Raw genomic sequence first — 23,548 nt, 5'->3', positions numbered from 1 at the left:
TTTAGATGATTAACAAGTACTTTTATTTTTGGCACCGTAGTAATATTTTGATGCAAACACTTTTGCAATTTTGAATAAACGACTGACTTGCAACAGAGTATTTTTACACAGAGGTATTGTATTATTACTTTTATTATATTTTTCCTCCTCTGGTCAGAGCACTGATTGTCAGTGGTGGGACGTTCAATTCTTTTTTTTAAGTAAAAGTATCAATACTGCAATGTAGAAATACTCTGCTACAAGTTAAAGTCCAATATTAAAAATATATATATTTTAGTTATAGTACAAAAGTACTGGTATCAAAATGTACTTAAAGTACCAAAAGTATAAAATAGTCATTAAGCAGAATGTCCTATTTCGCAAGTTTTCAAATGAATAAAATGTATACAAATCTTTTGAAAACTAAAATATTTTCAAATGGCCGAAATGTATAATACTGTAGGACTGACGTGCTTTAATGTATGTTTTGTAATAAAAATCAAAATCTAAAAAGAAGTAGTAACTAAAAGTTTTAAATAATTGTAGTCGAGTAGAAGTAAAAGTACAGAAAATTGGAAATACTCCAATACACCACTGCTGATTGCTGGTTGGTTTGACACTTTTAGGGCAAGACCTTCCACCTCACGGTTAAAGGCATACCTTGATGAGAGCTTTCTCAGGGCCTTCGTCGTCAAAGGTTTGTCTGGCCTTGGCAATAGCCATGATGACTCCCTGCATGGCTGGAGTCAGCATCATCTGGACAGGGAACATACAAGCACATAGATGTTAGAAACTACATTCCTATCCACATCATCATAGCCATGAACAGAAGACGTATGGATTAAAAACACACACGTGTGACATAACTCAGTGGTTCTCAAAGGGAGGCCCAGCAGCCGGTGGGGACCCCCAAGGATCCTTGAAGGGGTTCCAGGGGGTCCCCAGCAAAATGAGTGAATAAAGCCCTTTGCATACAGGGAGGGAGGGCGAGCTCTCTTGGACAATATTGTCTGTTTTGTCCGTGTGGAAAATCAGACCCTGTGTACAAAAAAAACCCTATTTTATACTTCGGATATTCAAAGATAGCTATGAGCTCACAACGCATGGCGACGCGTTGTGAGCTTGTAGATCGTCAATTCCCAATATGAACATTTGGGGAATCATTTGTAAGATTTTAGTCAAGATTTTTGAAAAAGTCCCCGACATAAAAATGTAAATAAAAAAGAACCACCGATACAATCCGACCACATTTTACGAACCTCTTCGTTGTATCCGTCTGCGTCCGCTCGGACCATGATGCGTCCCACGTTGGGGATGTCCACCTCTGACACCACGTTCTCCGCCGGGGGCTGGCGCCGTCTCCTTCTGCGCCTGGCGGCACCCTCGTCCTCCGACTCCGACTCCGCCTCCACCTAGGGATGGGACCATAATCCTTATTATCTTTTATCGTGATAAATAACCCATTTAGGCCTAGAAATGATTGAATGCTTTAACCAGTGAAAAATAGCAGATATACAAGCTCACAGCGCGGCACCGAGTGCCGCGCTGCGAGCTTGTAGATCTGCTATTTTTGAAAGAGTCGTGAAAATGTGTGCAAATCTTTGAATATATGTATTTTCAAAGCGAACGTTTGTAACTCACATTTTGCTTCTGGGTGGTCCCTGGAACTAAATATTTTGAGATGGGGGTCCGTGGCCAAATAAATATCATTTTGGGGGTCCTTCACATGAAAAGGTTTGAGAACCACTGGCTTAGTTCATTTAGAATATTATAACTAAATACAATCTTTGTGACAAAGCATTACAGCATTATTTTCATTCCTCTCACCCTCAGTGCCGTCTGGTTCTGCCTGTTCCTCGCGCTGCTTCTGTTTGAAGTTCATGACACCATGGTGCATCACCTCCTCTCCTCTCCTCACGAGGCACGTTGACCCACGTCTTGTGTCCAAATGTACACAGCGTCGTCTCATGTTGTCCCAAGTTGTTTAAAGAGCAATTGAACAGAGCAATGTGACATCTATATATATACATCCCTTGACATAGTTTGAAGCAACACTCAACTCATGCGTCTGCTCCTAGGCAAACAGAGAAGGAGAGAGAACACTTCCTGGTCAGGTGATTGGGGAGAGCCAACCGGCTGCCAGGAGAATGTATCCCATGGGCTGGGGGGCCATGGCTGGCTTGATTGGTTACGTGGTTTGGGTTTTCTAGCGTAGCTGCCATGGCAGCTAGTGTCAATTAAGGGAGATAGGTTCTTATTTCACCAGAATCTACCTGGCTCCAGGGGGTTGAGGGGGGCCGCGGCCGCTTCGCGGCCGCAGCCAGAGCACGCAGTCCGGCTTGGGTGCCCTCCGAGACCTCGGTGTCTGAGTCTGGAGCTCTGAGAGAAAAAAAAAAAAAAAAAAAAAGCCAGCTGCTAAGCTGAGCTGACCTGTGCGTGCGTGCATTCAGTGCAATGTGAATGCATGTGACTAATTGATAGGAAGATAGAGAGATAGATAGATACGTAATAAACATGATTTGGTACAAGCCCAACTAAAAGGAGATCCCAGTAATGTTGTTGGCTTATTTCCACAGGGAAGTCATTCATGAATGAACTAATTATTGATATAGGACTGTCATAGGTATACAGTGTCATTGACAGTTCACTGGTACAAGGTCAACTAAAAGGAGATCCTAGAAAAGACTAAGCTTATTTCCACAGGAAACCATTGAAGTATCTCATATAACATTGAATGACGGATAGAACAAAGCACTATGCAGGGGAAACAATTTAAAAAATAAAACAATAAAAACAGCCGATCTACAAGGCTGCATATGTGAGCTTGTGGATCAGCTGTTTTGGGCGCCGCCACTGTCGAGGCTGACAAATGAATGATTGCGACCGTCAGGTCGCAGTTACTATCGAAACCTCGACCAGCTGTCTGTATGTCCGTCACACTTTTGCACTGCTCATATCTCTGCAACCTATCTCTGCAACCGCTGGCCGATCCGTGCCAAATTTTGCACAGACAGTCCTTGCCCTCCACCCATCGATTCTCTCCTCCTCTTCTAGCGCCACCATGAGGCGAAACCCATTCTGGACACTACTCCTACAGATTTTGCCCTAAAATCACGCAAATCGCCATGCAGTATATATTAGGGAGTCTTACTGGTTTAATTATTTATTTATCCATGCCAAACGTTGCACACACACACTGACTATTTATTTATTTATTTATTTATTTATTTATTTATTTATTTATTTATTTATTTATTTATTTATTTATTTATTTATTTATTTATTTATTCATTCATTCATTCATTCATTCATTCATTTATTTATGTATTTATTTATTTATTTCCCTCCCGACTATGTTTCCTTCCATCCATCCATCCATCCATCCATCCATCTTCAACCGCTTATCCGGAATCGGGTCTCCGCCCCCCCCCCCCCCCCCCCCCAGGCGTCTGCCTATCGGCTAAATAAATAAATAAATAAATAAATATATATAAACAAATAGCGTACATCTTTCTTCCTTCCTTCCTTCCTTCCTTCCTTCCTTCCTTCAATAAATAAATAAATAAATAAATAATTAAATAGCGTGCAACCTTTCTTTCTTTCTTTCTTTCTTTCTTTCTTTCTTTCTTTCTTTCTTTCTTTCTTTCTTTCTTTCTTTCTTTCTTTCTTTCTTTCTTTCTTTCTTCCTTCCTTCCTTCCTTCCTTCCTTCCTTCCTTCCTTCCTTCAATAAATAAATAAATAAATAAATAAATAAATAAATAAATAAATAATCTCATTTACATATTGTTATGTAAATGAGGCTACATTAATTATGCAAATGATTATTATGTAAATGAGGCTGCATTAATTATGCAAATGAGGTTGGGGGCGTGGTCTGCATTAATTATGTAAATGAGACTGCACAACATGCATTCGACGTGCGCGTCTTGTTGCTAATTAGCCTAATTAATTATGCAAATGTGTTGGGGGCATGGTTTGCAGTAATTATGCAAATTAGGTTGGGGGCGTGGTCTGCCGTAATTATGCAAATGAGGTTGGGGGCGTGGTCTGCATTAATTATGTAAATGAGACTGCACAACATAAATTCCACGCGCGCGTCTTGTTGCTTATTGCACGCGAATGCAGGGGGCGGAGCTAATTAGCCTAATTATTCAAATTGGGGGCGTGGCATGTAAATGAGGTTGGGGGCGTGGTCTGCATTAATTATGTAAATGAGACTGCACAACATGCATTTGACGCGCGCGTCTTGTTGCTAATTACACGCGAATGCAGGGGGTGGGGCTAATTAGCCTAATTATTCAAATTGGGGGCGCGGTCTGCATTAATTATGTAAATGAGGTTGGGGCGTGGTCTGCATCAATTACGTAAATGAGCCTGCACAACATGCATTTGACGCGCGCGTCTTGTTGCTAATTATACGCGAATGCAGGGGACGGGGCTAATTAGACTAATTATTCAAATTGGGGGCGTGGTCTGCATTAATCATGTAAATGAGGTTGGGGCGTGGTCTGCATTAATTATGTAAATGAGGCCGCATGACAAGCGTTCTCTTCACCGCGCTGACGTGGACGCAAATACAAGAGGTGGAGTCAAACTTAATGAGTGGGAGGAGTCTAACTTAATGAGTGGGCGTGGTTTCAACAAGAGGGAGGAGTCTGACTTAATGAGTGGGCCTAACGTAATGAGTTTTGTGGGCGTCGCACGCATTAATTATGTAAATTAAGCCGACTTATGCAAATGAGGGGGGGCGGGGCATGGTTTGGAAATGCGTGTGGGTGTGGTGCGCATACATTATGCAAATGAGGCTGTTAAGTGGCGTTTCCCAGCGCGTAAAAAATGCAGACGGCCGTATGTAAATGAAGGGGAGGAGCTTAGTCGACATATGCAAATTTGGGGCGGGCGTGGTTTGGAAATGCGTGTGGGCGTGGTGCGCATACATTATGCTCGCATACATTATGCTAATGAGGGCGTTAAGGTAGGTTTCCCAGCGCGTAAAAAAAGCAGACGACCGTATGTAAATGAAGGGGAGGAGTTTAGTCGACTTAAAAAAATTGGGGGCGGGGCATGGTTTGGAAATGCGTGTGGGTGTGGTCCGCATAAATTATGCTAATGAGGCTGTTAAGTGGCGTTTCCCAGCGCGTAAAAAATGCAGGCGGCCGTATGTAAATGAAGGGGAGGAGCTTAGTCAACATATGCAAATTGGGGGCGGGGCGTGGTTTGGAAATGCGTGTGGGCGTGGTGCGCATACATTATGCCCGCATACATTATGCTAATGAGGGCGTTAAGGTAGGTTTCCCAGCGCGTAAAAAAAGCAGACGACCGTATGTAAATGAAGGGGAGGAGCTTAGTCGACATATGCAAATTGGGGGCGGGCGTGGTTTGGAAATGCGTGTGGGCGTGGTGCGCATACATTATGCTCGCATACATTATGCTAATGAGGGCGTTAAGGTAGGTTTCCCAGCGCGTAAAAAAAGCAGACGACCGTATGTAAATGAAGGGGAGGAGTTTAGTCGACTTAAAAAAATTGGGGGCGGGGCATGGTTTGGAAATGCGTGTGGGTGTGGTCCGCATAAATTATGCTAATGCGGCTGTTAAGTGGCGTTTCCCAGCGTGTAAAAAATGCAGGCGGCCGTATGTAAATGAAGGGGAGGAGCTTAGTCGACATATGCAAATTGGGGGCGGGGCGTGGTTTGGAAATGCGTGTGGGCGTGGTGCGCATACATTATGCTCGCATACATTATGCTAATGAGGGCGTTAAGGTAGGTTTCCCAGCGCGTAAAAAAAGCAGACGACCGTATGTAAATGAAGGGGAGGAGTTTAGTCGACTTAAAAAAATTGGGGGCGGGGCATGGTTTGGAAATGCGTGTGGGTGTGGTCCGCATAAATTATGCTAATGCGGCTGTTAAGTGGCGTTTCCCAGTGTGTAAAAAATGCAGGTGGCCGTATGTAAATGAAGGGGAGGAGCTTAGTCGACATATGCAAATTGGGGGCGGGGCGTGGTTTGGAAATGCGTGTGGGCGTGGTGCGCATACATTATGCTCGCATACATTATGCTAATGAGGGCGTTAAGGTAGGTTTCCCAGCGTGTAAAAAAAGCAGACGACCGTATGTAAATGAAGGGGAGGAGTTTAGTCGACTTAAAAAAATTGGGAGCGGGGCATGGTTTGGAAATGCGTGTGGGTGTGGTCCGCATAAATTATGCTAATGCGGCTGTTAAGTGGCGTTTCCCAGCGCGTAAAAAATGCAGGCGGCCGTATGTAAATGAAGGGGAGGAGCTTAGTCGACATATGCAAATTGGGGGCAGGGCGTGGTTTGGAAATGCGTGTGGGCGTGGTGCGCATACATTATGCTCGCATACATTATGCTAATGAGGGCGTTAAGGTAGGTTTCCCAGCGCGTAAAAAAAGCAGACGACCGTATGTAAATGAAGGGGAGGAGTTTAGTCGACTTAAAAAAATTGGGAGCGGGGCATGGTTTGGAAATGCGTGTGGGTGTGGTCCGCATAAATTATGCTAATGCGGCTGTTAAGTGGCGTTTCCCAGCGCGTAAAAAATGCAGGCGGCCGTATGTAAATGAAGGGGAGGAGCTTAGTCGACATATGCAAATTGGGGGCAGGGCGTGGTTTGGAAATGCGTGTGGGCGTGGTGCGCATACATTATGCTCGCATACATTATGCTAATGAGGGCGTTAAGGTAGGTTTCCCAGCGCGTAAAAAAAGCAGACGACCGTATGTAAATGAAGGGGAGGAGTTTAGTCGACTTAAAAAAATTGGGGGCGGGGCATGGTTTGGAAATGCGTGTGGGTGTGGTCCGCATAAATTATGCTAATGCGGCTGTTAAGTGGCGTTTCCCAGCGCGTAAAAAATGCAGGCGGCCGTATGTAAATGAAGGGGAGGAGCTTAGTCGACATATGCAAATTGGGGGCGGGGCGTGGTTTGGAAATGCGTGTGGGCGTGGTGCGCATACATTATGCTCGCATACATTATGCTAATGAGGGCGTTAAGGTAGGTTTCCCAGCGCGTAAAAAATGCAGACGACCGTATGTTAATGAAGGGGAGGGGCTTAGTCGATGTATGCAAAAAAGTTTCGTCACCAACGCACGCACGCACGCACGCACGCACGCACGCACACACGCACACACACACACACACACTTATGACATACTTAAACACTTTATCAAAGCATCATTACAGAGTACAAACCACTTTGTGATGATGCAAGTGTACCATAAATAACAAACAATACAAAAAAAGTGTCCCAATTTCATTACGTCAATGTATTGTTATTTCCATTTTCTCCAAGTTCAGGCCCAGTCCCAGGCAGGCACATCATTGTAAACATAGCTGAGTGGGCCTAGCACCATTTCATTACTATTATATACTAGCCTGAAAATATTCCTTACAGCAGGATCCTATCTATACCCAGGGGCTATACGATGATATCATGTCATGATTCCATTCAGTTGTAGTCTGTGCAGTCAGTGTCACCTGCTAGTTGTCCCATAGTCAGTGAATGCCAACTGTGTGTGTGTGTGCAACGCGCGCACACGCACACGCTCTGCACACACACACACACACACACACACACACACACACACACACACACACACACACACACACACACACACACACACACACACACACACACACACACACACACACACACAGTTCTTTCTTGGTGCATTGAATAAAATCATGGAATCTTAGGTTAGGTTAAAATCCGATATTCTAAGCAAGAGATCAGTGTGGTAAGATACCTTTTGTTACGTACCCCCAGTCTCCTAAGATAACACTCAAGAGAAATGGCACCAAATGGCCAGAAACGAGTATAAAAATCAGCACAAATACTTAGTAGTACAAAGTATTTTTATTGTAAATGTGGGAAATACTACGTGTGTGTGTGGTTACAGTATATTGCCAAGAGGACAAGAAAATAGAACGATAGGTAGCAAAAATAAATATATCTGCGTTGACAGCCATGATGTCTGGGATTTAGAACGCATCAACTGATGGCAGACGGGTTTAGTGAAACATGAGACTTAAAAAAAAATAACTGCACTCGTTATAAAGAGAACGGCATCGTTCACCGTTACTACAAAACAACAAAGATTGAAGAGGGTTTGGATCAAATCAGTGGTTCTTTTTCATGTCAAGGACCCCCCAAATTGACACATATTAGCCCACAGCCACGGATCCCCCATAAAAGAAGCCTTTTAACAACTAATAGCAATGATTCTCAACCATTTTCATTTCAAGGACCGCCCAGTTTGATATGGCCCATTTGATACCATTTTGATACCCCGAATCTACACTGTGGTACAAATGGAACACAATCCATTTGTACGCTCTCAGAGTTACAGACATTTGGTTGGGGACCCCCTGGAACCCCTCTCGAGGACCCCTGGGGAGGCCCCCCTGGAGCCCACTTTGAGAACCACTGGATTAAAGGAACGGTTTGCGTCTTTATCACCTCCATACATATTGTATGTACGTACTGTATATAATATATGAATCCATATTATAGTCCATGGGCCATACGAGATGTCGGTATCGGAAAGGTGGCAAAGGTTATCATGCATTTTTGAAAAGCTCTATATCTGTAGATTATATTTTGGTATGATAACCCTTTCTGAGACACAGCTAAATTGGTGTTATCAGCCGCTAGAGTTGGTGTCCCATTAACTTTACATTACAGGGAAAAAAAAGCAAAAGATTAATCTGCTTTAAGTAACATATGAGGGGTCAAACTAGGGGTTTTTCATGATTCTAAATCCATTGCAAACATCTGTTTTGCATAAAAAACATTCATTGGGCTAAAACGGCCCCTACAAAAGTGTGAAAAGTGATGACTCATCACTTTTCATCACTAAACCATAGTCTTGTGGGGCCGTCTTTTAGCCCAAGGAATGTTTTTTGTGCAAAACTCTAGCGGCTGATAACACCAATTTAGCTGTGTCTCAGAAAGGGTTATCATACCAAATTATAATCTACAGATATAGAGCTTTTAAAAAATGCATGATAACCTTTGCCACCTTTCCGATACCGACATCTCGTATGGCCCATGGACTATTATACTGTAATTATGGAATGCTCACTACAGGACGCTGTCGACAAGCTGTCTCAGCGGTGGGCCGTGGATGATTGGAAAACGTGCTTATTGATGATGGCACCGATAAGCACGATGATGATGACAGTGGTCATTTCAAAACAAGATTTCAAACTTTCTTTCAACATGGAACAATGGCTCCAGGGAAGCTAAAAGGCCGGGGTTTCTATTAGCCAGGAATCCCCCATTGATGATGTATGTCACTGGTACCAGTGGTACTACAGGCAGGCTGCTGACCTGTCCCCAGCAGCCAACCAACGAGACACAGTCACAGTGATTAGACGGAAAGGGCGCCATCTTATAACGATCATCATTCCGTCGTTGTCAGGTAGAAACCTTGTATCTCCAAGTTTCAAATGTGTATGTTTTGTTTTTGCGAAGCGAAGCCCTGCTTCATCAGACAAGGCCGTCGCACGAAAGTAGTGAAAACAGCCGATCTACAAGCACACAACGCCTCGCGGTGCGAGGCGTTGTGTGCTTGTAGATCGGCTGTTTTCACTAGTTTAGTTATTTTTTTTTAAATGATAAAAAGGTTTCCACCCGACAACGACGATTAGCAAGGACTAATTATGTGAAGATGGGGTTGGGGGAAAGGGGGAAACATGGGTGAAGAGTGCTCCTTCAAGAGTGGCCTTCTCATCGCAACGCCTCTAAAACAATCTGTATCATAAAGTGATTAAAAAAACGACATATTATTATATCACCTCCTTGGTCTCTTGCCTATGATCTCCTTCACACCAATATTCAACCTGCTGCAGTATATGTTAGTATCAGTATGTCTGTGGGTATCTCGGCCACATTGCCAGCCCGGGGAAGAGAAGGAGGCTGGCTTCTTGGGTGTCATCGACCACAGAAGAGTCAAAAGCATAGCAGTAGGTCTCTCTCTTTTTTTTTAAGCAAAATCATCAACCACATCATGGTGATCATTGCACATTCTAGAATCCAGAGCTGGAATGGTGGTTTGAGGAAAGAATCCACGTTTGAAAAGCTGTAGAGCTGTTGTTGATGCAGCTAATTACTGTATATTATGTTAAACTGAGGCATATTTGCCAAGTAAAGGACCAAGGCAAAAGTACCAAGCCTCAAGGGATTGTCACGGTAACAGAAAGGGGGACATTTTCAAAAAGCACGATCATCATCACGATCATCATCATCATCCTCCTGTCATTCATATCATGCACTGTGTGGTGAACCTATCGAAAACAACCAGTTAAGCTCGAAGAAATAACAAAAAAAAATAAAGGTGTAAAGACAAAAAATAATTCACATTTTCTACTGTAAAATACTGCTTGCTCCCTTTTAGGGGCGCAACAGTTAATGACACTAACTGATAGTGAAATGGTGAAAATAGCCATTTACGAGTTAATGAGCTTGTAGATCGGCTATTTTGGCTGTTTTTTTCTTAACACCATTGTAGAACGAAATATAAAATAGGGCTAAAGTGGTTAATCAGACTCGTCGATTTAGTTGATTATAAAAAAAAAGTAAAATACAATTTAAATTTGAACCCCTTCTCGATTATCCGATTAATCGAAAAAAGTAAACCGATAGAATATTGCAACCCTATTCCATTTGACATCCCAACAGAATGGCTCGGGGGTCGCACGCATTATAAACGGCCCCAGATGCTTAAATCTCATTATGAAACAAGTTAAAAAATAGAAAATAAAAAAAAGGAAAGGGAGCAATACAGCATAATGCCATTAGTGTACAGTACATCAAGGAGTGGTCTGGAAAAATAGATGTGGAAATCCTGTCTGTGGAGACGTTATATAAAAAAAGTGCCAGTTGGACCAGAAACGTACTGTGGTTTCCCGGGCCCAGCTATTAGTGTGGTGTTCATAATAGTTCATAGTTCATTTTTTAAAGATCCTTCATATGGTTTGGTCTTATTTCCACGTTCTTCATTTTGATTGCTTTGTCTCTGGTGGTCCACCCAGCTGAAGATGTCCAGTGAGTGTCTGTGTCCTCTCAGTCTGTCTGTCTGTCTGTGTGTCTGACACAGTGGGACATGTCCTCCTCTAAGCCAGGCTTCTCTGACGGGGCTTTATTCTAGGGTAGAGCTGTTGGGAGGACAGGAGACATAAACCCAGTTAGAACATTATTTTATGCTTTAACTATTGAAAAATAGCAGATATACAAGCTCACAGCGCGGCACCGAGTGCCGCGCTGCGAGCTTGCAGATCTGCTATTTTTGAAAAATCATGAAAATTAGAATTTTGACCCGATTCTATAAGTGTCATTTGAATCCTTCTAAGGTTTTTTGAAAAATCTATGTTTCTATGTCAGCAATCTGGCGAGCCATCGTCAAAGAAAAGGTTCTTTTCACTTGAACTGGAGCTCAGTTAGTCTGTTCTTGAGAGACTACTATGTCAGTGGTTCTCAAACATTTTCATGTGAAGTACCCCCAAAATGATATTTATTTGGCCACGGACCCCCATCTCAAAATATCTAGTTCCAGGGACCACCCCAGAAGCAAAATTTGAGTTACAAACGTTCGCTTTAAAAATACATATATTCAAAGATTTGCACACATTTTCACAACTTTTTCAAAAATAGCAGATCTACAAGCTTGCAGCGCGGCACTCGGTGCCGCGCTGTGAGCTTGTAGATCTGCTATTTTTCAATAGCTAAAGCATTCAATAATTCTAGGCCTAAATGGGTTAAGGGACACAACGTTAAATCCAGGGGCTCCCAATCTTTGCAGCTCAGGGCCCAAAAAGATACATTTGGTGTCTCCCCGGAACCCAAACGTATAATTATGAATTAAAGGTAGGGTAAGTGAAATTTTTGTTTTTGTTAAACATTAAACATTATCCCCGGAAGCAACTAGGGGTTCAGAGTCTTGCTCAAGGACTCTTCGACACCAACTCTGGGGGAGCCCGGGATCGAACCGGGAACCTTTCGGGAACCCTCCGTGTTCTAAGACGGCAACTCTACCCCTGAGCCACTGCCGCCATTATTAATCACTGCTACAGAGTTTTATATATGTATATTTTTTGTAACAGTCTCCCTGTCTCAGAACAGAAAATATTCTTTTAGGTGGGTTGGAAATTTTAAACCAATTATAAGAGAGAACCCATTTATCAGTGTCAATTATATACAGTAGTGTTCCAGTTCCAATTGTGTCTGCTCATTTCTTTGTGTCATCGCTTCCGATACCACTTGTTTAACCTGTATCCTGTATGAGTTCCTGATTGGATAAAATCTGTATCCCAACCAAAAAAGGTTGATTTATTCTGTTTATTAAAGAGCTGAAGAAACAGGGAGACACCTGTTACTGAACAAAGACTCTATAGCAATGATTACTATCGGATTATATTCGTCACTGTCTGGCCAAAACCTCTTAACTCCATTTTTGAGGTTTTTGATTTCTTTTTGCATAAATCAGGGCTATTGAACACTCTTTACATCTGAGTGTTGGTTAAAATAATATTGAACCAATGGAAAGTAGTAAAAAGTGCTTGGGCCAAAACCTCCTAACTCCACACTTTCTGCCAAACCAGCTAACTCCACCCGATTGGCCCTCTCTTGTTTTCATAAATATGTGCTATTGAACACCCTTTACGTCTGTGTGTTGGTTAAAATAATATTGAACCAATGAAAAGTAGTAAAAAGCACGTCGGTCAAAACCTCCCAACTCCACTTGAACTCATTTTCAAGAAAATTAACATTTTGGAGTTTCGGCCCGAAAGCCGATCAAGCACTGTGAAAATCGTTCTGCCACTGGCTATCATTATCTTCCTCCGTGAACTCACCCCTAGCAGGTTCCGGGGGATGTACCCCTCGGCGCCGGCGGCCGTGCGCGCCCACCACCACTCCACCTCGTCCTCGTCCTCCCGGCGCACGATGGCCATGCAGTCGCCCTCGTGGTAGGACAGCTCGTCGGCGTTCTCGGCGGCGTAGTCCCACAGGCCGTACACCACGCCCCGGTTCATGATGCCCATCTTCTCCTGGACGCCTGGGGAGTGGGGGAGAGGTGGGGGTTATGACCTGAGGACCTGATTCTAAAAAATGCCCTGCTAAGGTTCTTGTTAAACCTGTGATCAGTGGTTCTCAAACATTTTAATGTCAAGGACCCCCCCGGTATTATATGTATTTAGCAGCGGACCCCCATCTTAAAATATGTCGTTCCAGGGACCACCCAGAAGCAATATTTGAGTTACAAATGTTCGCTTTTTAAAAAATATATTCAAAGACTTGCAAAAATTAGACGGAAACGGAGCCATCTTATAACGACCATCATTTTGTCGTTGAAAAATAAAGCTCCGCATTGTGAGCTATAGATTGCCTATTTTTTGGCAGAGAGTGTGAAAAGAGACAGTATCAAGTACGTTATTTCCAGGTCAGTTTTACCAATCATAGAGGGTTTAAATGGTGCCTGATATGCAGCTTGGCAAATTAAAGGTGAATTGATCCCAGTGCATGACAGAGGACAATCTCACGATAAATCTAAATCTCCACGCTATGATTATGTTTTTTAATCACAATAAACAATAATAAATCACACACACACACACACACACACAGTCTTACCGTAGAGGAACTGGGAGCACTGCGTGTATCCCTCCTCCATCTCCTCACACTTATCAGCAGCAGTCTGCATGTCGCTGTAGGTCATGGCGAACACCGCCGCTCCAGACTCCACCAGGAACTTACACACCTGCACGTTGTTACAGGAGGCAGCACAGTGCAGCGGCGTCCTGAGACAGACAGAGAGACAGAGAGAGAGAGAGAGAGAGAGAGAGAGAGAGAGAGAGAGAGAGAGAGAGAGAGAGAGAGAGAGAGAGAGAGAGAGAGAGAGAGAGAGAGAGAGAGAGAGAGAGAGAGAGAGTTACAGTTTACAACCGCATTTTCTGGGGTCATTTTACACAGGACTTAATTGACAAAAAAGAAAGGTTAGGATAGAACCTTGTCTCGCGTAGCCAGAACATCTACAGGTATTTGAGCACTACACCCTAACTACACCCTTCCTGGCTGTATATAAAATCAGGAAAATGTTAAATGGTAAATGGTGCATTTATATAGCGCTTTTATCCAAAGCGCTTTACATAGATTGTGCATTACATTCACACATTCACGCACACATTCATACACCGGTGGCGGAGGAAACCATGCAAGGTACCAACCTACTCACCGGGAGCAATTAGGGGTTCAGAGTCTTGCCCAAGGACCCTTCGACATTAACTCAGGGGGAGCCCGGATTCGAACTGGGAACCCTTCGGGAACCCTTCGTGCTCTAATAACGGTTTCTCTACCCCTGAGCTATGCCGCCCCTCAAGCTGGCATTTCTCTTAAAAAAATACATTTTAACATATCTTTACATTTTATGTTTACATTTAGGGCTGTCACGATTATGGCATCTTACATGACGATTAATTGTCACTCAAATTACTGCGATTAACGATTTAATTGTGTTTTTGTCGTTGACAATTACATTACTGTTTGGCTTTTAGGCTTTGAAGTTGCACATGGCAGATATGACACATAACCTAAACATACAAAGAAAATATGAAATATTTGATAACTTTATACTTAAAAAAAGAACATTGATAGTGGAAATAGCCGATCTACAAGCTCACAATTGTGAGCTTGTAGATCTGCTATTTCCACTATTTCTGAAAATGTTTGTAAAGTATGAGCATTTTTCAACATTCACGATTATAACAAAATATTTGCGATTATGTCAAATAATTGCGATTAGACGATTATATAATAATCGTGACAGCCCTATTTAAATTTTTTCTAAGCAGCAAGCTATATATCGTCATTGTCGGGTGGAAACCTTGTATGTCCAAAACCGTTTGTTTTCATCATTTAAAAAAAATGAACTAAACTAGTGAAAACAGGCAATCTACAAGCACACAACGCCTCGCACCGCGAGGCATTGTGTGCTTGTAAATCTGCTGTTTTCACTACTTTTGTGCGACGGCCTTGTCTGATGAAGCAGGGCTTTACTTCGCGGGGCTTTACTTTCCATACATATGGAAAACATAATGTGATTTTTCGTCATCACGATTGTAACGGCGGCCACTTACCATCCGTCGCTGTCTGCAGCGTTGACGTTGACTCCAAACTGCACCAGGAACTTGACGATCTCTGTGTGTCCGGCACACACAGCGTTGTGCAGGGCAGTGATGCCCTCGTCGTTGGGCTGGCTCGGATCGTCCACCTGGGGGCGCCGTATTGACTTGTTAGTCACAGAAATACAGGCACTGGGGCCTGGTCTGAGCTCCAGGCACACCTGTCAGCTGATGGATCTTGTATATCTGCTACTTTCGAATGGCCAAATAGGCTGATGGATCTTGTATATCTGCTACTTTCGAATGGCCAAATAGTACCAAACACCAGTGGTGGATAAAGTACTAAAATTCTTTACTTAAAAGTATCAGTGATGGAATATAGAAATACTCTGTTACAAGTAAAAGTCCGGAAATTCAAAATGTACTTGACTGAAAGTACAAAAGTATTGGCATAAAAATGTACTTAAAAGTAAGTAAGTAAAGTAACTCGTAAAAATCTTTTGAAAGCTCACAATGTGTCGCGATGAGATCGGCTATTTTCAAATGGCCGAAATGTAAATAGGGTTGAAGTGGTTAATGTTTAGTGATAATAATCAATTGAAATTAGACGTTTGCCCCGGGAACCAAACAACCGATCTACAAGCTGTACGTGCGCGACACGACCAACACTGGTCCCGACCCACTGTTGGGGAACTAGGGATGGGACGATAATCGTTATTGTCGGTTATCGTGATAAAAAAAACATGAAACCGCGAAATTATCCTCCGTCATGCACTGGGATCAATTCACCTTTTATTTGCCGAGCTGCATAAACGACAACGATTATCGTCCCATCCATTACCATTTAAACCCTCGATAAAACTAACCTGGAAATAACATACTTGATAGTCTTTTTTTCACTCTCTACCAAATCTCTTTGCCCAAAAAATAGCCGACCTTCAAGCTCACAACGCGTCGCAACCGTAATGCGTTGTGAGCTTGTAGATCTGATTTTTTTTGGCAAATGTTCCGCCACCGGGATAATGTTGGGGATATTTTGATTATCGCGATAATATTGTAAATCACCATTTCTTTGGTCACAATAATCGGGACATGAAACTTTCATATCGTCCCATCCCTAAATGGGAACCAGTGCTCCGGGATGCTCCGATCACTTTTTTGGAGGTTTATTTCCGATCACCGATTTATTTTTTCATGATCCGCCGATACCGATTTATTTTGAAAGGAAAATATTTAACCTCTGTTATAGATGATTATTGATTAATTACGTATGTAGTAATAAAATACAATGTCAAATGCAAAACATTAGCATGCCATACAGTTGAATTATTGCAAATTATAGAAACATGAATTCAAAATGATTTAAACTAATATACCTAACAAAAGGATGTCTGCAGTTGCATTACTTCCACCACCAAACGTGTTCTACCAATCAGACTGTGCTGTGTGGCAACAGCTATTTAGGGTGTAAACTTAGCAGCTATATTATAAAAGATCCACTTTCCGGATCGGTGACGGCCGATCGCATCATTAATTGAATAAATCGGCTAATTTAAATCTGCCACCGATCGATCGGAGCAGCTTCCTCACCTCGTAGATGATCCTCTGCACCAGGTCAAACTCTCCCTCCAGCGAGGAGTCCAGCAGCAGAGCCAGCGGGTTGAACTTGACCCTCATGCTGTGGCTGATGCGCTCCGAGCCGTTCTTACGCAGGTTGGTCCTCTTGCCCTGCAGAACACAATCACACCACCGGTGAGGCACAGCGCGGCAGCAGAGGCATCGGGAGTCCCAAGCAGCAACACAAAACAAATGAAATAAAGAAAGCGAAAGAGACTAAATCTATGTGTTTGCGTCCAGATAATGTCCGCCTGCTTCGGTGTTTCGAAGCAGAAAAAGAGGAGGTGCTCGTTTCAAGAGGCTCTTAACCTCACCACTAATCCAATTCAGCAATGAAGGGTGGCTTGCTGTACCAAAAACGCACCCTTTTCGCTGAAAGATTGTTATGCAATCTGTTATTGTTGTACAAATCCTGTCTGGGGTTACGGGGCACAGGGCAGGACCCAGGGCAGCCAGAGAGAAATGGGACATAAGCAGAGGTGGGAAAGTAATGAATAAATACATAGACTCAGTAATTAAGAAGTACAATTAGTTATTCATTACAAGTAGTTTTGTAGATTTAGATGATTAACAAGTACTTTTATTTTTGGCACCGTAGTAATATTTTGATGCAAACACTTTTGCAATTTTGAATAAACGACTGACTTGCAACAGAGTATTTTTACACAGAGGTATTGCATTATTACTTTTATTATATTTTTCCTCCTCTGGTCAGAGCACTGATTGTCAGTGGTGGGAAGTTCAATTCTTTTTTTTAAGTAAAAGTATCAATACTGCAATGTAGAAATACTCTGCTACAAGTTAAAGTCCAATATTAAAAATATATATATTTTAGTTATAGTACAAAAGTACTGGTATCAAAATGTACTTAAAGTACCAAAAGTATAAAATAGTCATTAAGCAGAATGTCCTATTTCGCAAGTTTTCAAATGAATAAAATGTATACAAATCTTTTGAAAACTAAAATATTTTCAAATGGCCGAAATGTATAATACTGTAGGACTGACGTGCTTTAATGTATGTTTTGTAATAAAAATCAAAATCTAAAAAGAAGTAGTAACTAAAAGTTTTAAATAATTGTAGTCGAGTAGAAGTAAAAGTACAGAAAATTGGAAATACTCCAATACACCACTGCTGATTGCTGGTTGGTTTGACACTTTTAGGGCAAGACCTTCCACCTCACGGTTAAAGGCATACCTTGATGAGAGCTTTCTCAGGGCCTTCGTCGTCAAAGGTTTGTCTGGCCTTGGCAATAGCCATGATGACTCCCTGCATGGCTGGAGTCAGCATCATCTGGACAGGGAACAACATACAAGCACATAGATGTTAGAAACTACATTCCTATCCACATCATCATAGCCATGAACAGAAGACGTATGGATTAAAAACACACACGTGTGACATAACTCAGTGGTTCTCAAAGGGAGGCCCAGCAGCCGGTGGGGACCCCCAAGGATCCTTGAAGGGGTTCCAGGGGGTCCCCAGCAAAATGAGTGAATAAAGCCCTTTGCATACAGGGAGGGAGGGCGAGCTCTCTTGGACAATATTGTCTGTTTTGTCCGTGTGGAAAATCAGACCCTGTGTGCAAAAAAAACCCTATTTTATACTTCGGATATTCAAAGATAGCTATGAGCTCACAACGCATGGCGACGCGTTGTGAGCTTGTAGATCGTCAATTCCCAATATGAACATTTGGGGAATCATTTGTAAGATTTTAGTCAAGATTTTTGAAAAAGTCCCCGACATAAAAATGTAAATAAAAAAGAACCACCGATACAATCCGACCACATTTTACGAACCTCTTCGTTGTATCCGTCTGCGTCCGCTCGGACCATGATGCGTCCCACGTTGGGGATGTCCACCTCTGACACCACGTTCTCCGCCGGGGGCTGGCGCCGTCTCCTTCTGCGCCTGGCGGCACCCTCGTCCTCCGACTCCGCCTCCACCTAGGGATGGGACCATAATCCTTATTATCGTTTATCGTGATAAATAACCCATTTAGGCCTAGAAATGATTGAATGCTTTAACCAGTGAAAAATAGCAGATATACAAGCTCACAGCGCGGCACCGAGTGCCGCGCTGCGAGCTTGTAGATCTGCTATTTTTGAAAGAGTCGTGAAAATGTGTGCAAATCTTTGAATATATGTATTTTCAAAGCGAACGTTTGTAACTCACATTTTGCTTCTGGGTGGTCCCTGGAACTAAATATTTTGAGATGGGGGTCCGTGGCCAAATAAATATCATTTTGGGGGTCCTTCACATGAAAAGGTTTGAGAACCACTGGCTTAGTTCATTTAGAATATTATAACTAAATACAATCTTTGTGACAAAGCATTACAGCATTATTTTCATTCCTCTCACCCTCAGTGCCGTCTGGTTCTGCCTGTTCCTCGCGCTGCTTCTGTTTGAAGTTCATGACACCATGGTGCATCACCTCCTCTCCTCTCCTCACGAGGCACGTTGACCCACGTCTTGTGTCCAAATGTACACAGCGTCGTCTCATGTTGTCCCAAGTTGTTTAAAGAGCAATTGAACAGAGCAATGTGACATCTATATACATCCCTTGACATAGTTTGAAGCAACACTCAACTCATGCGTCTGCTCCTAGGTAAACAGAGAAGGAGAGAGAACACTTCCTGGTCAGGTGATTGGGGAGAGCCAACCGGCTGCCAGGAGAATGTATCCCATGGGCTGGGGGGCCATGGCTGGCTTGATTGGTTACGTGGTTTGGGTTTTCTAGCGTAGCTGCCATGGCAGCTAGTGTCAATAGCGGGAGATAGGTTCTTATTTCACCAGACTCTACCTGGCTCCAGGGGGTTGAGGGGGGCCGCGGCCGCTTCGCGGCCGCAGCCAGAGCACGCAGTCCGGCTTGGGTGCCCTCCGAGACCTCGGTGTCTGAGTCTGGAGCTCTGAGAGAAAAAAAAAAAAAAAAAAAAAGCCAGCTGCTAAGCTGAGCTGACCTGTGCGTGCGTGCATTCAGTGCAATGTGAATGCATGTGACTAATTGATAGGAAGATAGAGAGATAGATAGATACGTAATAAACATGATTTGGTACAAGCCCAACTAAAAGGAGATCCCAGTAATGTTGTTGGCTTATTTCCACAGGGAAGTCATTCATGAATGAACTAATTATTGATATAGGACTGTCATAGGTATACAGTGTCATTGACAGTACAGTTCACTGGTACAAGGTCAACTAAAAGGAGATCCTAGAAAAGACTAAGCTTATTTCCACAGGAAACCATTGAAGTATCTCATATAACATTGAATGACGGATAGAACAAAGCACTATGCAGGGGAAACAATTTAAAAAATAAAACAATAAAAACAGCCGATCTACAAGGCTGCATATGTGAGCTTGTGGATCAGCTGTTTTGGGCGCCGCCACTGTCGAGGCTGACAAATGAATGATTGCGACCGTCAGGTCGCAGTTACTATCGAAACCTCGACCAGCTGTCTGTATGTCCGTCACACTTTTGCACTGCTCATATCTCTGCAACCTATCTCTGCAACCGCTGGCCGATCCGTGCCAAATTTTGCACAGACAGTCCTTGCCCTCCACCCATCGATTCTCTCCTCCTCTTCTAGCGCCACCATGAGGCGAAACCCATTCTGGACACTACTCCTACAGATTTTGCCCTAAAATCACGCAAATCGCCACGCAGTATATATTAGGGAGTCTTACTGGTTTAATTATTTATTTATCCATGCCAAACGTTGCACACACACACACACACACACACACACACACACACACACACACACACACACACACACACACACACACACACACACTCACACTCCTTGGCTGTATTTATTTAATGAATGAATGAATGAATTAATTATTTCCCTGTCTGCACCAGGCCGAAAGGACACATTGGCCCCGGCAACTAACTTTCCCCCGACTGCGTAGGCTACTGATTCTTTAAATAATTAATTAATTAATTATGGCCCCGCCCCCTGCACTGGCTGGGCTCACTGGTACAAGGTCAACTAAAAGGAGCTTTATTTATTTCATTAATTATTATTATTATATGAGGCCCCTGTCGAGACTGACTATTTATTTATTTATTTATTTATTTATTTATTTATTTATTTATTTATTTATTTATTTATTTATTTATTTATTTATTTATTCATTCATTCATTCATTCATTCATTCATTCATTTATTTATGTATTTATTTATTTCCCTCCCGACTATGTTTCCTTCCATCCATCCATCCATCCATCCATCCATCCATCCATCTTCAACCGCTTATCCGGAATCGGGTCTCCGCCCCCCCCCCCCCCCCCCCCCAGGCGTCTGCCTATCGGCTAAATAAATAAATAAATAAATATATATAAACAAATAGCGTACATCTTTCTTCCTTCCTTCCTTCCTTCCTTCCTTCCTTCCTTCAATAAATAAATAAATAAATAAATAATTAAATAGCGTGCAACCTTTCTTTCTTTCTTTCTTTCTTTCTTTCTTTCTTTCTTTCTTCCTTCAATAAATAAATAAATAAATAAATAAATAAATAAATAATCTCATTTACATATTGTTATGTAAATGAGGCTACATTAATTATGCAAATGATTATTATGTAAATGAGGCTGCATTAATTATGCAAATGAGGTTGGGGGCGTGGTCTGCATTAATTATGTAAATGAGACTGCACAACTTGCATTCGACGTGCGCGTCTTGTTGCTAATTAATTGGAAATGCGTGTGGGTGTGGTGCGCATACATTATGCAAATGAGGCTGTTAAGTGGCGTTTCCCAGCGCGTAAAAAATGCAGACGGCCGTATGTAAATGAAGGGGAGGAGCTTAGTCGACATATGCAAATTTGGGGCGGGCGTGGTTTGGAAATGCGTGTGGGCGTGGTGCGCATACATTATGCTCGCATACATTATGCTAATGAGGGCGTTAAGGTAGGTTTCCCAGCGCGTAAAAAATGCAGACGACCGTATGTAAATGAAGGGGAGGAGTTTAGTCGACTTAAAAAAATTGGGGGCGGGGCATGGTTTGGAAATGCGTGTGGGTGTGGTCCGCATAAATTATGCTAATGAGGCTGTTAAGTGGCGTTTCCCAGCCCGTAAAAAATGCAGGCGGCCGTATGTAAATGAAGGGGAGGAGCTTAGTCAACATATGCAAATTGGGGGCGGGGCGTGGTTTGGAAATGCGTGTGGGCGTGGTGCGCATACATTATGCTCGCATACATTATGCTAGTGAGGGCGTTAAGGTAGGTTTCCCAGCGCGTAAAAAAAGCAGACGACCGTATGTAAATGAAGGGGAGGAGTTTAGTCGACTTAAAAAAATTGGGGGCGGGGCATGGTTTGGAAATGCGTGTGGGTGTGGTCCGCATAAATTATGCTAATGAGGCTGTTAAGTGGCGTTTCCCAGCGCGTAAAAAATGCAGGCGGCCGTATGTAAATGAAGGGGAGGAGCTTAGTCAACATATGCAAATTGGGGGCGGGGCGTGGTTTGGAAATGCGTGTGGGCGTGGTGCGCATACATTATGCTCGCATACATTATGCTAATGAGGGCGTTAAGGTAGATTTCCCAGCGCGTAAAAAAAGCAGACGACCGTGTGTAAATGAAGGGGAGGAGTTTAGTCGACTTAAAAAAATTGGGGGCGGGGCATGGTTTGGAAATGCGTGTGGGTGTGGTCCGCATAAATTATGCTAATGCGGCTGTTAAGTGGCGTTTCCCAGCGCGTAAAAAATGCAGGCGGTCGTATGTAAATGAAGGGGAGGAGCTTAGTCGACATATGCAAATTGGGGGCGGGCGTGGTTTGGAAATGCGTGTGGGCGTGGTGCGCATACATTATGCTCGCATACATTATGCTAATGAGGGCGTTAAGGTAGGTTTCCCAGCGCGTAAAAAATGCAGACGACCGTATGTTAATGAAGGGGAGGGGCTTAGTCAATGTATGCAAAAAAGTTTCGTCACCAACGCACGCACGCACGCACGCACGCACGCACGCACGCACGCACACACGCACACACACACACACACAGATGACATACTTAAACACTTTATCAAAGCATCATTACAGAGTACAAACCACTTTGTGATGATGCAAGTGTACCATAAATAACAAACAATACAAAAAAAGTGTCCCAATTTCATTACGTCAATGTATTGTTATTTCCATTTTCTCCAAGTTCAGGCCCAGTCCCAGGCAGGCACATCATTGTAAACATAGCTGAGTGGGCCTAGCACCATTTCATTACTATTATATACTAGCCTGAAAATATTCCTTACAGCAGGATCCTATCTATACCCAGGGGCTATACGATGATATCATGTCATGATTCCATTCAGTTGTAGTCTGTGCAGTCAGTGTCACCTGCTAGTTGTCCCATAGTCAGTGAATGCCAACTGTGTGTGTGCAACGTGCGCACACGCACACGCTCTGCACACACACACACACACACACACACACACACACACACACACACACACACACACACACACACACACACACACACACACACACACACACACACACACACACACACACACAATGTTCTTTCTTGGTGCATTGAATAAAATCATGGAATCTTAGGTTAAAATCCGATATTCTAAGCAAGAGATCAGTGTGGTAAGATACCTTTTGTTACGTACCCCCAGTCTCCTAAGATAACACTCAAGAGAAATGGCACCAAATGGCCAGAAACGAGTATAAAAATCACCACAAATACTTAGTAGTACAAAGTATTTTTATTGTAAATGTGGGAAATACTACGTGTGTGTGTGGTTACAGTATATTGCCAAGAGGACAAGAAAATAGAACGATAGGTAGCAAAAATAAATATATCTGCGTTGACAGCCATGA

At 42.9% G+C, this 23,548-nt stretch overlaps 2 protein-coding genes across 2 annotated transcripts in view; both read right to left on the bottom strand.

Annotated features, from left to right (window-relative positions):
• LOC308297436 (uncharacterized protein) overlaps positions 1 to 9,381 on the bottom strand; it is a gene marked incomplete at both ends in the record, with an annotated part of 34,343 nt that extends 24,962 nt beyond the window's left edge. Inside the window, 3 exons of the mRNA XM_080740842.1 lie at positions 640 to 735; positions 1,239 to 1,391; positions 9,295 to 9,381. Of these exons, the coding sequence (XP_080596968.1) occupies positions 640 to 735; positions 1,239 to 1,391; positions 9,295 to 9,381 (336 nt within the window). The remainder of the gene's footprint in view (positions 1 to 639; positions 736 to 1,238; positions 1,392 to 9,294) is intronic.
• Positions 9,382 to 11,032: 1,651 nt separating this feature from the next.
• LOC308296998 (apoptosis-stimulating of p53 protein 2-like) lies at positions 11,033 to 19,221 on the bottom strand. Its single transcript, XM_080740378.1, has 8 exons — positions 19,086 to 19,221; positions 18,524 to 18,670; positions 17,922 to 18,017; positions 16,698 to 16,835; positions 15,123 to 15,256; positions 13,621 to 13,787; positions 12,843 to 13,045; positions 11,033 to 11,147 (listed from the first exon to the last, which is right to left on the bottom strand). Exons 2-8 carry the CDS (start codon positions 18,557 to 18,559, stop codon positions 11,106 to 11,108), a joined length of 816 nt encoding a protein of 271 aa, XP_080596504.1. The 5' UTR covers positions 18,560 to 18,670; positions 19,086 to 19,221; the 3' UTR covers positions 11,033 to 11,105.
• Positions 19,222 to 23,548: the final 4,327 nt, after the last annotated feature.

This window comes from Nannobrachium achirus (genome assembly GCF_963921795.1).
Source record: "Nannobrachium achirus genome assembly, chromosome: 13".
NCBI classification, from domain to species: Eukaryota; Metazoa; Chordata; class Actinopteri; order Myctophiformes; family Myctophidae; genus Nannobrachium; species Nannobrachium achirus.
Note: the sequence above shows the minus strand (reverse complement) of the source record. Positions and strands in the feature narration are given on the sequence as shown.

Bases quoted from the DNA above. Each gene is read 5' to 3' on its own strand.
- LOC308296998 (XM_080740378.1), bottom strand. From the start codon at position 18,559: ATGGTCCGAGCGGACGCAGACGGATACAACGAAGAG. The intron at 13,046-13,620 runs GTAAGACTGTGT...CCCACTCCCCAG, and splicing joins GTGCTCCCAGTTCCTCTACG to GCGTCCAGGAGAAGATGGGC. The intron at 11,148-12,842 runs GTGAGTTCACGG...TCCTCCCAACAG, and splicing joins TCCCCCGGAACCTGCTAGGG to CTCTACCCTAGAATAAAGCC.